The sequence below is a fragment of the Babylonia areolata genome, chromosome 10 (genome assembly GCF_041734735.1).
Source record: "Babylonia areolata isolate BAREFJ2019XMU chromosome 10, ASM4173473v1, whole genome shotgun sequence".
Taxonomy (NCBI): domain Eukaryota; kingdom Metazoa; phylum Mollusca; class Gastropoda; order Neogastropoda; family Buccinidae; genus Babylonia; species Babylonia areolata.
The window spans coordinates 16,753,207-16,767,292 of record NC_134885.1 but is presented as its reverse complement, the minus strand read 5'-3'; the positions used below and the strand labels follow the sequence as shown (position 1 = coordinate 16,767,292).

The window sequence follows — 14,086 nt, the reverse complement described above, 5'->3', positions numbered from 1 at the left end:
GATGACAACCATAGACAACGACAACGGCTATGACGGAGTGAAGATAATGACGGCAACAGGGGCGCAGGCTAGGATGACAGCAGCAACAGATGAAGAATCATGCCTGCAAATCGCGCCCAGACAAGGTGCACACAACACAACGCACATGCTCTGTGTTCACAAGGAAGGTGCACAAGTAGGTGTCTTCTTCCTCGCCACAAGAAATCACATCCAGGGATGACAGCAATGGCCACAGCGCTACCTCATCAAGAGGGGCAGGAGACACTTCAGAACCAAAGAAACAGAAAACCTGGACTTGACCTGCTGATCAAACCAGCACACAGGACCAGCGCCAACACAAGCTTGCCAGTGTCATGGACAGTTGGTCAACCAGATGGCTAGGCACTCAGCTTCCAGAAATTTGTCATTGAGGACAGTAGGTCCTTGAGAATGACTACTAGATAAAGAAGAAAAAAAAAACTCAACTCACTAGTCGATGACTCAGACCCTTCAGTTGAACATAACAAAAAAATCAGAATGAAGACTTACAGCAACACATAAACATGACATCTCACAAAAACGCAATGTCGCCGATTCCATACGACAAACTCGACATGGATGATGTCGATATTGATGCCATTACCAGTGATTTGATGTTAATGATTCTTTGTGCACCAAAATCTACTTTTTGGCACCAGATCACCACACGGCAGACAAAAATCGCGGACAAAATTATATGAAACAGTTCGTCGGTTTGATGCAGAATGCTCAATTAAACAAAAGCTTTACCTTCTGATTAAAGCAGCTTGTAAATGGAAGGATACTCTACAAACACGACATCAACTACCCTGAACACAGTTACTTTCCTGCATCACAGATACAGCAGCAGACACACGTGTGGAACACACAAAATTATGACCACATTCTTTTTTTTTTTATTCTTTTTTTTTCTCTTTTATTTTAAGGGGAGATGACAATTCATTTTCCCAGTGCAGAGAAGCAGAATGGCCTAGCCATATAAAATTTTGAGACCCAAAAATAGAAAAATAACAAAACTAATACATATTTTGCTCAGTGTGACAAGAGACTTGACACACCAGATATCATTTTGAAGCATCATTTTATCCACATCACGCATATTTTTTCATCTCTTAGAGAAGTTGAGGGAAGGGGAAATCGTTTTCTGGACAACTGTCGATGGGATCTGTTGTATGTATTCCATTTCAAGGCAAAGGTTCCATGGATTACATGACTTGCTTTCTGCCATTTAAAAAAAAAAAAATTTTTATGCCAGATCTCAATCGGAGGAATCTTTAACTAAAATAATGATAAATTTTCTATGTTGCTTTCTTTTAAAATGCTGTAGATGTTTTGAGCTCTAAAGACCTTTTTGACATAATAGTTTTTGTTGTTTGGTTCAGTCTGTGCTGAAAAGTTGTTCAAAGAAAGGCAGTGCTAACCCAGAAAAGCTAGTTATGGGGGTGGGCTGCCCATGACATCATATGACCTACTTCTCACTCTGAAAGCGACCGAAAAGTCCTCGACGAAAGCCCTATTATGAAAGTTTAAAACATCTTTTTGAAACCTGTTTAGAAACTCAGCTAAAAGTCTATAATCATATGTGTACCACGGGCTTGGCAGAAAGCAGGAAAAGATCTCTCCAACCCTTCAAACTACCACCCAGTAGCGCTGCATTTATAAACTGATGGAAAAGATGGTCAATGGTAGACTGATGTGGAAACTAGAGAACAGTTTGGTTTCTGCAAGCATCGCTCTACTGTTGACCATCTGGTCTGTTTGGAATCCACTATTCAAAACGCTTTCGTGAACAAGCAGCATGTTGTGGCCATATTTTTTGATTTGGTAAAAGCCTGTGTTACCACCTGGAAACTTGGCATTTTCTCTGATCTTTACAGCCTTGGCTTTGACAGTTGTCCACAATATCTTACAAGACGAAGTGTTCCAAGTGAGGGTCAGCACCACTCTTTCTGAGCACGAGCAGGAGAGGGGTTTTCCACAAGGGAGCATTCTGTCATGGCTCCAGCTCTGCACAGTCAAAATTCAGCATTGGGCAGAGAACAGTTTCACTTTTTCTTCCACCAAAACTCATTGTATCCATTTTCACAACTTTCTACACTTCTTTCTGTATCCCGAAATCCATCTGGCAAAGTCTATCATCCCGGCAGTTAACCCTTATTATGCAGGAGTGCCCGCAAACAGCCACTAAAAATTTGCTGTGTTGAATGCAGAAACGGCCGATGCCGCCCACTAAACATGTGCTTACAATAGGCACAGCCATTGTTGTTTACGTAAATGAGATTTTCTCGAGAGTCACTGCCTCATTTTCACCACTTTCTGCTGAACAGTTTGAGCTTTTCAGAGTCCAATTTGGTTAAGTTTTGCCAAAGTTATGAATTTTCAAAGTTGCAACATGAGTTTGATGACTGCTGAGAGCTTTAGCATAATGTGAAGGACATTCTGAAGATGATTTTCAACCGCTTTAATACTTTCTGCATTAGAATCTTGTAAAAATTAATTGTACTGAGTGACCTAGATATTGATTGACCGAGTTTCACCGATAATGAGAGTGAAGTCGGTACTTGAATGTGAATCAATCACCGAATGGAATGCCAAACCACCAAAATCAATACTGTCAGTGAGTCTGTCTTGATTTCACTGATGTTTATTGGCGTTCTGCACAATCTTCCTGATTGTGTTAGTTCAGTGGATTATATTTCTGATTTGGTTAAGTTTTGCCAAAGTTTTGAAGTTTCAAAGTTTTAAGATGAGTTTGATGACTGCTGAGAGTCTTAGTGTAATCTGAACATCAATTCTGAAGATAATTTTGAACTGTTTTAATGATTTCTGCATGAGAATCTTGTAAAAGTCAATCGTACTGAGTGACCTAGATATTGACCAACTGAGTTTCACTGATAATGAGAGTGAAGTCTGTATTTTGAGTGTGAATTGATTGCTGAACCTCCGAAATCCTGAATCGCTTGCCAGACTTCTAAAATCCTGAATCGATCGCCAGACCTCCAGAATAGATATTGTCAGTGAGTCAGTCGTTGATTTCACTGATATTTATTGGCTTTCTGCATGATCTTCCTGATTGAGCTAGTTCAGTGGATTATATATCCCTTTTCATTAATTTATGGAGAAAGTAAGTGTGAGGTAGGTAGGTAGGTTTGTTTTTGTTGTTTGTTTGTTGTTATTCTCCCCACCATCAAGGGAAATTCACCATCCCTCAAAATGAAAAGAACATAAAAATCAGCATGTTGCTTGTTGCAATTCAAGTTGAGAAAGAAAAAGAATAAGAAGATGTGCTAGAAGACACTGCAGATCAGATAAACTTATTCTGAAAAACAACAACAACAACAACAAAACACCTGTTATTTTTGTTTTTTATTTTTTCAAAGTTGACCATCAAATTTGGCTTTTTCCCCCCATTGTTTGTTGTAAGTACAAAGCAACAGAGCCTGGAAACAAAAATTCCTTTGCAACTTTATTATGTGTACAATGCAAGAAAAATAAATATGTGCAACAAAAGAAGGTAATTATATTTTTAATCAATTTTTATGATTACCTATTATCAAAAATCACAAGGATTATTCCCCTTGGCATGGGATTTCTTGGGTGATTAGTGCTGGGCGACCTGTGACCTGGGGGTAAGAGGGTTAAAGAAGCCAAATTTCTGGGGGTCATTTTTGACCAGAAGCTGAATTTCCTCAGTAACATCAAACAGTTGACAGCCTCCAGCCAAAAACCTCTAAACATCCTCCGAGTTGTAGCACCCACGGACTGGGGTGCTCACACGAAAACATTATAAATGATTATTGTACCTCTACATAGCCCTGATCTGGACCAAACTGGACTATGGTTGTTTAGTCTATGGTTAGGCGAGATCTTCCTATCTAAAACTACTGGACCCTACACACCATCAAGGGGTCCGTCTCTGGGCACCACCTCTGTACAGTTTGTACACAGAGGCGGGGTAATCGTCTCTTTCCAACAGCAGACTGAAACTGTCCCTCAACTATTATTTGAAACTCTTCTCTGAACTGAAAAATCCTGCCTGTGATAATGTTTTTGACAACCCTTTCAGTAAGAAATTTGACGACAACCCAAACTGCATCCCTCCCCTGGGACTCCGTATTCAGCCACACATGGAAAATGATGATCTAGATCTTGGAGGCATCTCAGACTTTTCCCTGAAGTTCCCTGACAGCCCACCATGGAGCTTTAAAACACCTGAGGTCAGATTCGATCTGGCCTCATATAGTAAAGACTCCACCAGTTCCTTGGCATATAAAACCTACTTTTCCAAACTCTGCCACTAATGTCCCACAATGCAGGAAATCTTCACTGATGGTTCAAAGTCTAAGGATGGTGTTGCTGCATCCACGTTCAGTCCTGCCTTTCCTGACCAACCCTCAATGAAATGCATTCTGTCTGACAGCTCTGTTTATATTGCAGAACTGACCACACCAGTTCTGGCACTGAAAATGGTTCTGCAAACAAAACACAAAGTTTTATGATTTTTTCAGAATCCCCAACTGCTCTAGAGATGAGTACCCGCAGGAGTCTGGCATATCAGATATATTTTTTAAAACTTTTACACTTTTAGCATGGTATAACATTTTCACATGGATTCCAGGCCATGTTGGCATTCGAGGTAATGAAATGGCAGACAAGCTGGCCAAGAATGTCACAAAAAAAGTTATCCAAGTCCTACACAGACTTGAAGCAGAAAGTGAACACTCATGTTAAAGATCTGTGGTAAGAGGAGTGGAACACCTAGACGGACAAGAAGCTGTTCCAAATTCGGCCAGACCTAAAAGAGACCCTCCCATCGGTTGTGAAGAATCGCAAGGAGGAGTCTGCACTGTGCAGACTGCACATGGGGCACACTTTTCTTACTCATTCTTGTTAAAAGGGGAGGAGGCCCTTCAGTGTATTCCCTGTGATGAGCCTTTCACTTTGAAACACATGCTCATTGACTGCTGGGATCTGCATGACATTAGACACCGACATTATATGGCAGATTCTCGGAAGACTTTGTTTCGTGATGTCACTCCAACACTAATGAACTTCTTGAAAGAAGTGAACATTTTTAATCAGATAAGCTTCTTTTTTTTTTAAATCCTGGAAGTTTTTAAAAAACTTTTTGAGTGAAAAGATTAAAGCAATGATTAGTTTTTATTATACTTTTAGCCATGACTTAAAGTAGATCTACTGGAGGCTAATGTGGTGATAGGCTTGAGATGACTTTAGTGGTTGGTGAGGCTCTAAGCACCATAATTTGATTTGATTTGATCTCACTTACATACAGTGAGGTCCTATCAACTCGCCGTTTCTCTCTCTCTCTCTCTCAGCATTTATTTCGGAATTTAAGGATCGTCTATCAACATATACAAGCAAAACTGGCATTCAGACATGGAAGAAAATGCAAGATATAATTGGTATTTTTTGTTCAAAAATATTTTCCAGTCGGAAAAATATATTTCTATAATTACAAATAAATGGCAACGGTGTCTCCTTGCTCGATTTCGATCCAGGACCTTAGGGCTAAATGCAAATAGAGCATGGTATATTCAGAATAGTGAAAGTGATAGTGTATGTCAGTTGTGTCATCAGGATCTAGAAAATGAGGATCATTTTGTTTTCCATTGTAAGGAATACAGTGTTATTAGAAATAATTATACATTCTTTACACATCCGTTTGCATTACGACATAATCTAGTAGCTATCCTTTCATCAAATAATGAAGACATCCTATTTTCACTCGCCAAATATATTGTAGACGCATATAACATTTAAAGGAAAAGATTAACCGAACGATCGTCTTAACAGGATAGAAACATAATGCAGAAAAAGATACGAGATCCATAACTCAGTTTAGATTGGTAAATAACCAAAAATAGGCTCAGCTGCAAAGTTGGATGGTCATATGCTGGAATTAATTACTTAGTATTATGCATGAGTAATATGGAATGTGTTGTATTAATGTCGTGGGTGTGAATATATGAGTGTTTGTGCGTTTATGAATATGTACTTATTTGCTTGTTATTTCCCCTTATTTTTTGTTTTGCTTTTTCTTTTCGTCGTTTGCTAAAATAAGCTGAATAATCCCTCCTTGGCACTAGAGCTGTAAAACGCTATTTGCCAATAAATTTTTTTTTTTTTTTTTTTTTTTTTTTTTTTTTTTTGCTGCCCCATCATCAGTGGCATTACTCACACGCCGCTCATTTAGATTCCCCCATACACGGCCACACCCGGGTTCGTCCTTCGCAGTTCCAGCGTCGGCAGTCCACAGGGAACCATCGATGTTAGGTCGCCTGGAGGCCACACACCAGAGGAGACCCTGCACTGCTGCTGAGTCACTTCGGTGGTGTTCAGTGGTGCCTGTTCTGTTTTAACGTACTTAGGACACCACCTACTAAGCCCCCTACTAACGACAGTAATGCCAATAAAAAATTTGTCTTGTCTAGTCTTGTCTCTCTCATCATCTCACTTTCTCTCTCTTTTCTCTCCACCTCTCTCTCTATCTCTTTGCTTTGTCTTCTCAGTTTGAAGATCCTGTGTGTTACTCAAAGGGAAATAGGCATCATCAACAAAGTACCATAAAGTTCGGTCTATTGAGCGCACTGGTATATAAGCCGCACCCACTAAATTTTGGAAAAAATTGAACTTTATACATACATAAGCCGCACTGGTTTATAAGCCGCACTTATTTCCGGTACTGGAACACATACTGATACAACAGAAAAGCTGTCGATACTGTAGGTTATGAAATAAAAACAAGTGGGAACAGCACAAAGAAAAGCAAGCGAAAATACTGCTAGTGCCACAAAAAAATAATAAATAAACACAACAAAAATAAGATCCATAATTTAGGGATAGTCACATTTATTCAACGTCATCCTGCTCACTGAATCCACTAAAATCTTCGTCTTCAGTGTCCGAGTTGAAGAGAACCAGCACAACTTCCTCCGCCATCTTGTCACTGACTTCAGCCTCGCTTTCACTTCATGAACATGAAGGTGGAGGTCACTGCTGGTTCGTCGCTTGCACTATCATCTGCTAGGTCGATCGCCTTCAATTTGAAGGCTGCATCAAAGGCATAACGTTGCATTTTCGGCATGATGAGGGTGTACGCTTGAGCAGAGTAGAACTGAATGCTGATCTGAAGGCTTTAATGTGTGCGGATTTGATTTATAAAACGTGAACAGTTAGCACACTATCCTGAAGCTCATCCAAAAATTCATGGACAGAAATCATGATTTTGGTGAGTTGAAGGGCAGCTAAGAATAGACGAGAACGTGACACTCCCGGGATCGTTAAAATCTGCAAATAAGCCGCATCATTGTATGAACCGCAGAGGTTGAAGCTGGGGTAAAAAGTCGCGGCTTATAGACCGAACTTTACGGTACCTATAGCCAGGCATCATCAACAAAGTTCCCAGATCCATCCTATACAACAATGTATCACTCAAATTAGGTGGGAGTGCGGGAGGCCTAAGTCCGGTCTGTTGAAGGGACAGACACATCAAAGGGCAGTGTGGAAAACCATGTTTCCATGCAACCATCATGTAGATGCAACAGCTGCACCACCTTGCCTCTCTGGAACTATGTCCCAACCTTGGTGTCTGCTTTCCTTACTGTGTTATCTGTCAGCGTTACTATGAACCATCCGCTCAAACCCACACATACACAATATGAATGCCTGAAACACACACACACACACACACACACACACACACACACACATCACAAAGACAAATGATCTGTATAGGTTCGGATTGCTTTTTCTTTTTTCCAAACTTGATCTTCTGATGAAATTGCCAGATATCCCCCAAGTTTTCAGCCAGAAGGCCGTGATAACTTTCAGATTTTTGGCCTTTGGGTAACATTGATTTTCCTTTATTTTGTGTGTTTGTGTGCTTGGCCACAAAACTTTTTAAAAAGCTGCAGAACATTGACGCAATGGCAATTCCTGCATGGTTCTTGTGATTGCAAACAATTTTTTGTCAGATCTTCCAGCAGAGTGTTGCCCATAGACCCAGTCTGCTTCATTCCCTCTAACATCCCTGTGTGTAACAAATAGGTGTGGGAGTGGCATTTCAGTTTGAAAAGCAGAGTGATGTCATGAAGGTGGGTATGTTTTGCAGGCCCAGAGCTAGGTGGAGAATTTCCTGTCCAGGACTTGAAGAGCGGTCAGGGGGGACTGCTCCAGGTTTGCATGGAGGGCATTGGCCTTCTCCTGGCGAACAGCAAGGCAAGTACAGTTTGTTCATAGGCTTGGCTACCCAGTCAGTGTGTGTAGGCTTGTGAATCTTTCTGTCTCTGTCAGTTATTCAATGTGTGTGTGTGTGTGTGTGTGTGTGTGTGTGTGAATCTACATTGTTATGTTTATGTGCATTTCAAGAAAAAAGCGGACTGAAATTTGTGTGCGCGTGCTTGTTAATAGTATGAAAAAAGAGTGTGTATGAGATCATGAATAACACTTTACTTTGTTCTGTTGTTTTCTTTTTTTCTTTTCTTTTGATTACCTTAAGCTGATATTCATTTTCTTGCATATTAAATATCAGTAGTTTGATATGTGTGAATGAGCGTCCCACTGTGGAAGTTTTATTATTTGCATGTGTGTGCCTGTAAAGACAAAACATTTGATTGTCTGCTGTTGTCTTGTTTTTAAAATGTATACACCAAAGTGATGCACAGTATGTTGCCTTGTGTGAATGTTTGTCCCTGTCGCAGTATTTATGTCAGTCTGTCTCCTGTAGAAAAAAAAAGAAGAAAAGTATGACTCCTGTGCCTTTTTTTAAACTAAAAAAAGACTGTGTGCTGTTTCCTTGTTCTTGAATTGCTTAGAGTACATATGTGGACAATGCACACTCAGAACTATAACAATATGTTGTTTTAATGCAGAATATACATTTTTCTCCAAGGATATCATATCCTGTCAAAATTATTAGTGAACTGAGATACTTGCATTCTAATTTGTATTTGAAATTGAAACCAAGCACTGTTGAGAGTGTGTGTATGTGCGTACGCATGCGTGCACATGTGTGCTCATATTTGTTGCTTGTCACATTGGTAATCGCTTGCATTCTTTGAAACCAGTAGGGAGAAAAGTTTAGATCAGTGCCTAAGGATTTTTTTTAATTTTAATTGCTTCATGTTTTTGTTAATAACGGAATGCTTTTATATGTGATTACATTGCTTTACTATGAAGCAGCTGTCTTTCATTAACTGATATTTTTCGCATTCTCAAAAGGACAGCTTGGACCACCTGTCTCTTTCATATGAGACATACACATTTTCTCTTTTCTTAACTTTTGATGTGATCATGGCGACTGTCTATGCCCATTATAATTCATATTTCTTTTGTTTTCATTGCCCCTCCTTCCCACTGTTTCTTTTTCCCCCACCCTCTGCCCTTAAAAAAGAAAATATTATTTTCTTTTTTCCAATTGAGGTCTGTGTATTGATTCGTGTTGTGCTATCTTTTGCCTGGTTTGTTGTGCTGTCAGTATTTCTATTTATGAATACCAGCTGACATTTCAGTGGAAACCTTTTCTTTTCACAACATAGTTTATTTATTCATTTAATTATTTAATTTATTCATCTATTTATTGATATTATTTTTTGTCAGTTATGTGAATTATAGATTCCGTTGATTGTACTAATCAATCCCCTATCCCTTCCAGTGGTACTAAACTTAAAGAAAAATAGAGCAAAATATTGTTATTTTGAATAATCACTAACAACATATAAAACAGAAAATTTCTTCATGTATTCTTTTATTTACTTTTTTTTTTTTTTTTAATTCATAAGGGAGCAGAATCCAGCAGTTCTCATCTAAAAGCTGTTTGCTGACCTTGTAGAAAGTAGCTGTAATTATTTTCTTAGTCAAATTTGCAATATGGTTGCTAAAAGGTCAGGGGATTTTTCTGTTAACTAATGTTAGCCATAGCTGTTATTTGTTGTACTACTATGTTTCCACTTCTGAATGGTTTTTTTTAATGTGGACTATTTCTGTTTTCAGCCATAACTAGCTAGTAAGGTTTTCTTTTGCCACATGTGTGTTCATACATGAGTCTGTATAATGACTGTTATGTTTGTATGTGCATGTGTCTGTGGTAAACCGGAAAAAAAATCATTTTCTCTGGAAATACTTTCTCCAAAATTTGACTCAATATAAAAAAATAATTTCTTTGTACACTTTCTAATTATATGACTGCATTTTTCAGAAAGCCAAAAAATACAAAGAAACTGAAAATGGTCCTACAGTCATGTTGCTTTATCACGTTTCCTTCCTATTCATAAAACTGAGCAATTTTATTTGTCATATTGACACATTGAAAAGTAGCAGTCATTTTATCATTTGTACTTCTTCTGCTAAATATGAAAAGTAGCAGTCATTTATCATTTGTACTTCTTCTGCTGAATATGGAAGTTTCATTGATTAGGTACCTGCAGGCTCTTCACTGCGCTGACATCACAGTGAAAAGTGCATGGATTTCAGTGATTTGATTTGATTGTAACTTACTTAGCTCTCTTGCAATGTTTCATGATTCCTTTCATGTCAAAATAAAGATGAATCTTTCTTCTTTCCAATGAGTACTTTTGTTTGTATTGAGGATGTCAGGAGAATGAGCGAAGGTAAAATTCAAATGGTGTTTGACTGCTTCCCGAGTACACTGACCCCATTTTATTTCCGGCATGGATGACGCAACACAAGCGAATACCCTTGTGTGTTTAAATGCTTAGTCACATTCCCCATTCATCATTGGCAGCTATAGTTAGTATCAAAATGTTGGTCAGAGAATGACAAAAGCAAATTGTTAAAGGACAGTTTAATCTGAGTAAAGATGTAAAAGATATGTGAGATTTTTTTTTATTATCAAACTGTTTTTAAAAATAAAATATACAAATTATAACGGAAAAGAGGCATAAAATAGCACAATCTTAGAGTAAAAGCATAAAAGAAACCGTGCACTTTTATTTACGGATGAATACCACTAAAATAGAATACTGTGGAGGAAGGGGTCCTACCAGTCCAAAAGAACCCACACATTTTTGACTGGTCAGCTTGTACCAAAATGGTGGCCACCAGTGCATTCAAAGCGGCAGTGTCAGTTGTTGATGAAATTTGAGAACTGATTGGGAAGCTTTGATAATTACAACATACAATTTTTCAGTTTATGATTACATTTCATGCTACTATGGATTTGTTTGAATGTTGTTGTTTTTTACTGTAGTTGTTTAAAATTTGATTGGTTGTATTGTTCACAACCCAGCACATGTTTCATTGTAACTGAAATCACTGCAAACACAACACACATATAATACCAAATGATTTTTATTGATAAAATGTCAGTCTTTATTTTGACATGAAATAAAGTAATCCATACACTTGTGCTTGTGTAATACTGTGTGATGCTGGTTCCAGCATCAATCTCTTGAAGTTTGCTCCTTTACACCATCACTCAAATTAAAGTGGCCTTTGAACGGTTGCTTTTGTCATTCTCTAACCAACATTTTGTTACTTGATATTGCCACCAATGATGAATCTGGCAGGAGTAACATGTGTGCAAAGGTATACATATGTTCGTGTCAGCAATGCTGGAAATTGGGTAGAGGACTCGGCAAGCAGCCATCGTGTGATTTATATTTTATCTTTGTTTATTCGCACACACTTGATACAGATAAACTATGCTGATTGAAAAGAAGAAAGATCCATCTTTGTTTTCACTTAAAGGTTTCAGAAACAGTGCAAGAGAACTAAGTTACTAACAAAGATCACTGAAATCCATGCACTTTTCATTGTGATATCAGTGCAGTGAAGTGCCTGTTGGTATTTAGTTGGGGAATGGAACTTAAGACTCAGTTGTAGGCATCCTGCATAAATATTTTATAATTGATTATTCTGTCTGTAAAACTCTGCCTGCGCAAGTCATTGCTGGCAGTTACATTCATTGTTCCAGGAACTTGACACCTTGACCTCTTTCTGTAACCCCTCCCCTCCCACTTTCTTCTTATCCATGATATTGTACCAAAATGTTACAGTCTGCTCAAGAATCACCTTTTTCATTGAAATGGCTTATAACATATTGTGGTCAAATAGTGTGAAGAACAGTATTAAAATATATATATATATATATGCTTTGTTATGTGCCATGCTATTTGCTGAAACTCTAAAAGTTTGAAATTTTGCCATTTTCTTATGAACAAAGCCCCCCAGGATAAGTGAACTTTCACCCAATGGTTTTTATTTGTAGCTGCTGTCTATTCACTTTATCACATATCGAAAGTGCATGCATCAATTTGTTCAACAGTTAAGGCCATTTTTCTGTATCTATACTGCTCATTTGTCCATTGCACACCATTTTGTGCATTTTGATGATTTTGAGTGTTGATAACTTCAATATTTGGCTTCAGTATTGCCCAGAAAAAAATAGAGTAAGAATATATATACAACTGACAAGAAATACATGCATTTGATAGCACATGCACTTTTCATTGGCATGTACCATTGGGTCAGATTTCCTTTATCATGAAATGTTCACCTTGTCCAGTTTGTAAGATTTGACATTTTTGGAGAATCACAACTTTGGAAAGAAAAAAAAAAACAGGTAAAAACTGCCTCCTTTCTTGATACTGTAGATTATATTCCGGAAATTACAAAGCACTAGAATTCATTTTGTACTTATGGTTGGGACTTTGAAATGGCTTTTTAGTCAGTAAACGGACAAACGAAAACAGTAACAAACATTAAAATGCCATATCTCTGGAACTAATGAACTGGTTATTGCTCAGACTATCATCACTTACTGCATAATGTCACCGAATAACCAACTTAATCATAAGGTCCTCTTGACCTACGATACAGATTATTTCTTCTCTTTTTTTTCTTTTTTTTTTTTTTTTGAAGATGAACATGGGTTTTCACAGACTCTGACAGTTGAGTAGCCATTTATTTTTAATGTCATCTTTGATCAGAGAGGCATGTGACGATGGACCTTTAATCTGTGCTATTTAGAGTTGGAAAACACATCCAATTTGCTGGTCATATTTTTGCTGAAATAAATACACTTACCTGGAGTGATCAACACATATATTACACCTGAATATTCGTTTTGCAATTTTGGTATGATTTATCAAAGCAGAAAAGCTGTGATGAAGATGGGGAAAATTTTTAACTATATCTACATTATAGTCATTTTGATAAGATGATAAATCAAGGTCCCGTGTGCTGCATGCATTTAAAGCATATTTTTGAAAGAACCCATAGCAACAAATGAGCTGTCCTGGCAAAATTCTGTTGAAAAATTCACTTTGATAGGAAAACAAATACGATTGCAGGCAGAACAATTTTTTTGGTGCTCTCATTGTAGCAACATGCTCTCTCTGGCCAGGAGAGAGCAGCTTGTATTTCACACCATCTATTGTGACAAAAGAGTAATAGAGTACAATACAGTTACGATTGTAAAAGAATGAAAAACCGCTTAACCCTTTTGATGCATGGGAAGTAAGATTTAAGTGAAATCTATTTAGCAGGTTTTTTTTCACAAACAAAAATGGGTGTATGTTTGTTTTTAAATTCTGTGGGCTTTGTTATTGGATAGAGACCAATAAAAGTATATTATAACAGGTAAACGAACAAAGAATACAAAACACATGATGTTCTTTTATTTCATATTTTTTCCCAAAGACATGGCAGTTGTTTTGAAATCAGTAGGTTTTTGTTGTTGTTTTTTGTCAGATTTTCAAATTGTTCATAACCAACATTAGTCTGGTCATTTGCACAATAATATAATATTCTCTGGACAAATGGATTATAGCTGTACACACAAAATATAGAACAACCCCAAAAATGTTAAAAAAGATACATATGTATGATTCATTGTGACTGCTCTAAATGATAACAATACAGATGTGATTGTCCAATCATTTCAGTTCAATAAATTTTCTTGAAAAAAAAAATCATGCCCATTATTTAAGTCATACCCAAGAACTGTTTCTTTTTAAACACATTTGTATCAGTCCATGCTGATAGTCTAGAGTACTTTTCCTGCCCGTCTGGTTTTGCCTGTACCTGT

General features: G+C 37.6%; 1 protein-coding gene across 1 annotated transcript in view; it reads left to right on the top strand.

Moving 5' to 3' along the window:
- LOC143286832 (MAP kinase-activating death domain protein-like) overlaps nucleotides 1–14,086 on the top strand; it is a 296,616-nt gene that overhangs the window by 188,692 nt on the left and 93,838 nt on the right. Inside the window, exon 30 of the mRNA XM_076594655.1 lies at nucleotides 8,150–8,256. Coding sequence (XP_076450770.1) covers nucleotides 8,150–8,256 — 107 coding nt within the window. The remainder of the gene's footprint in view (nucleotides 1–8,149; nucleotides 8,257–14,086) is intronic.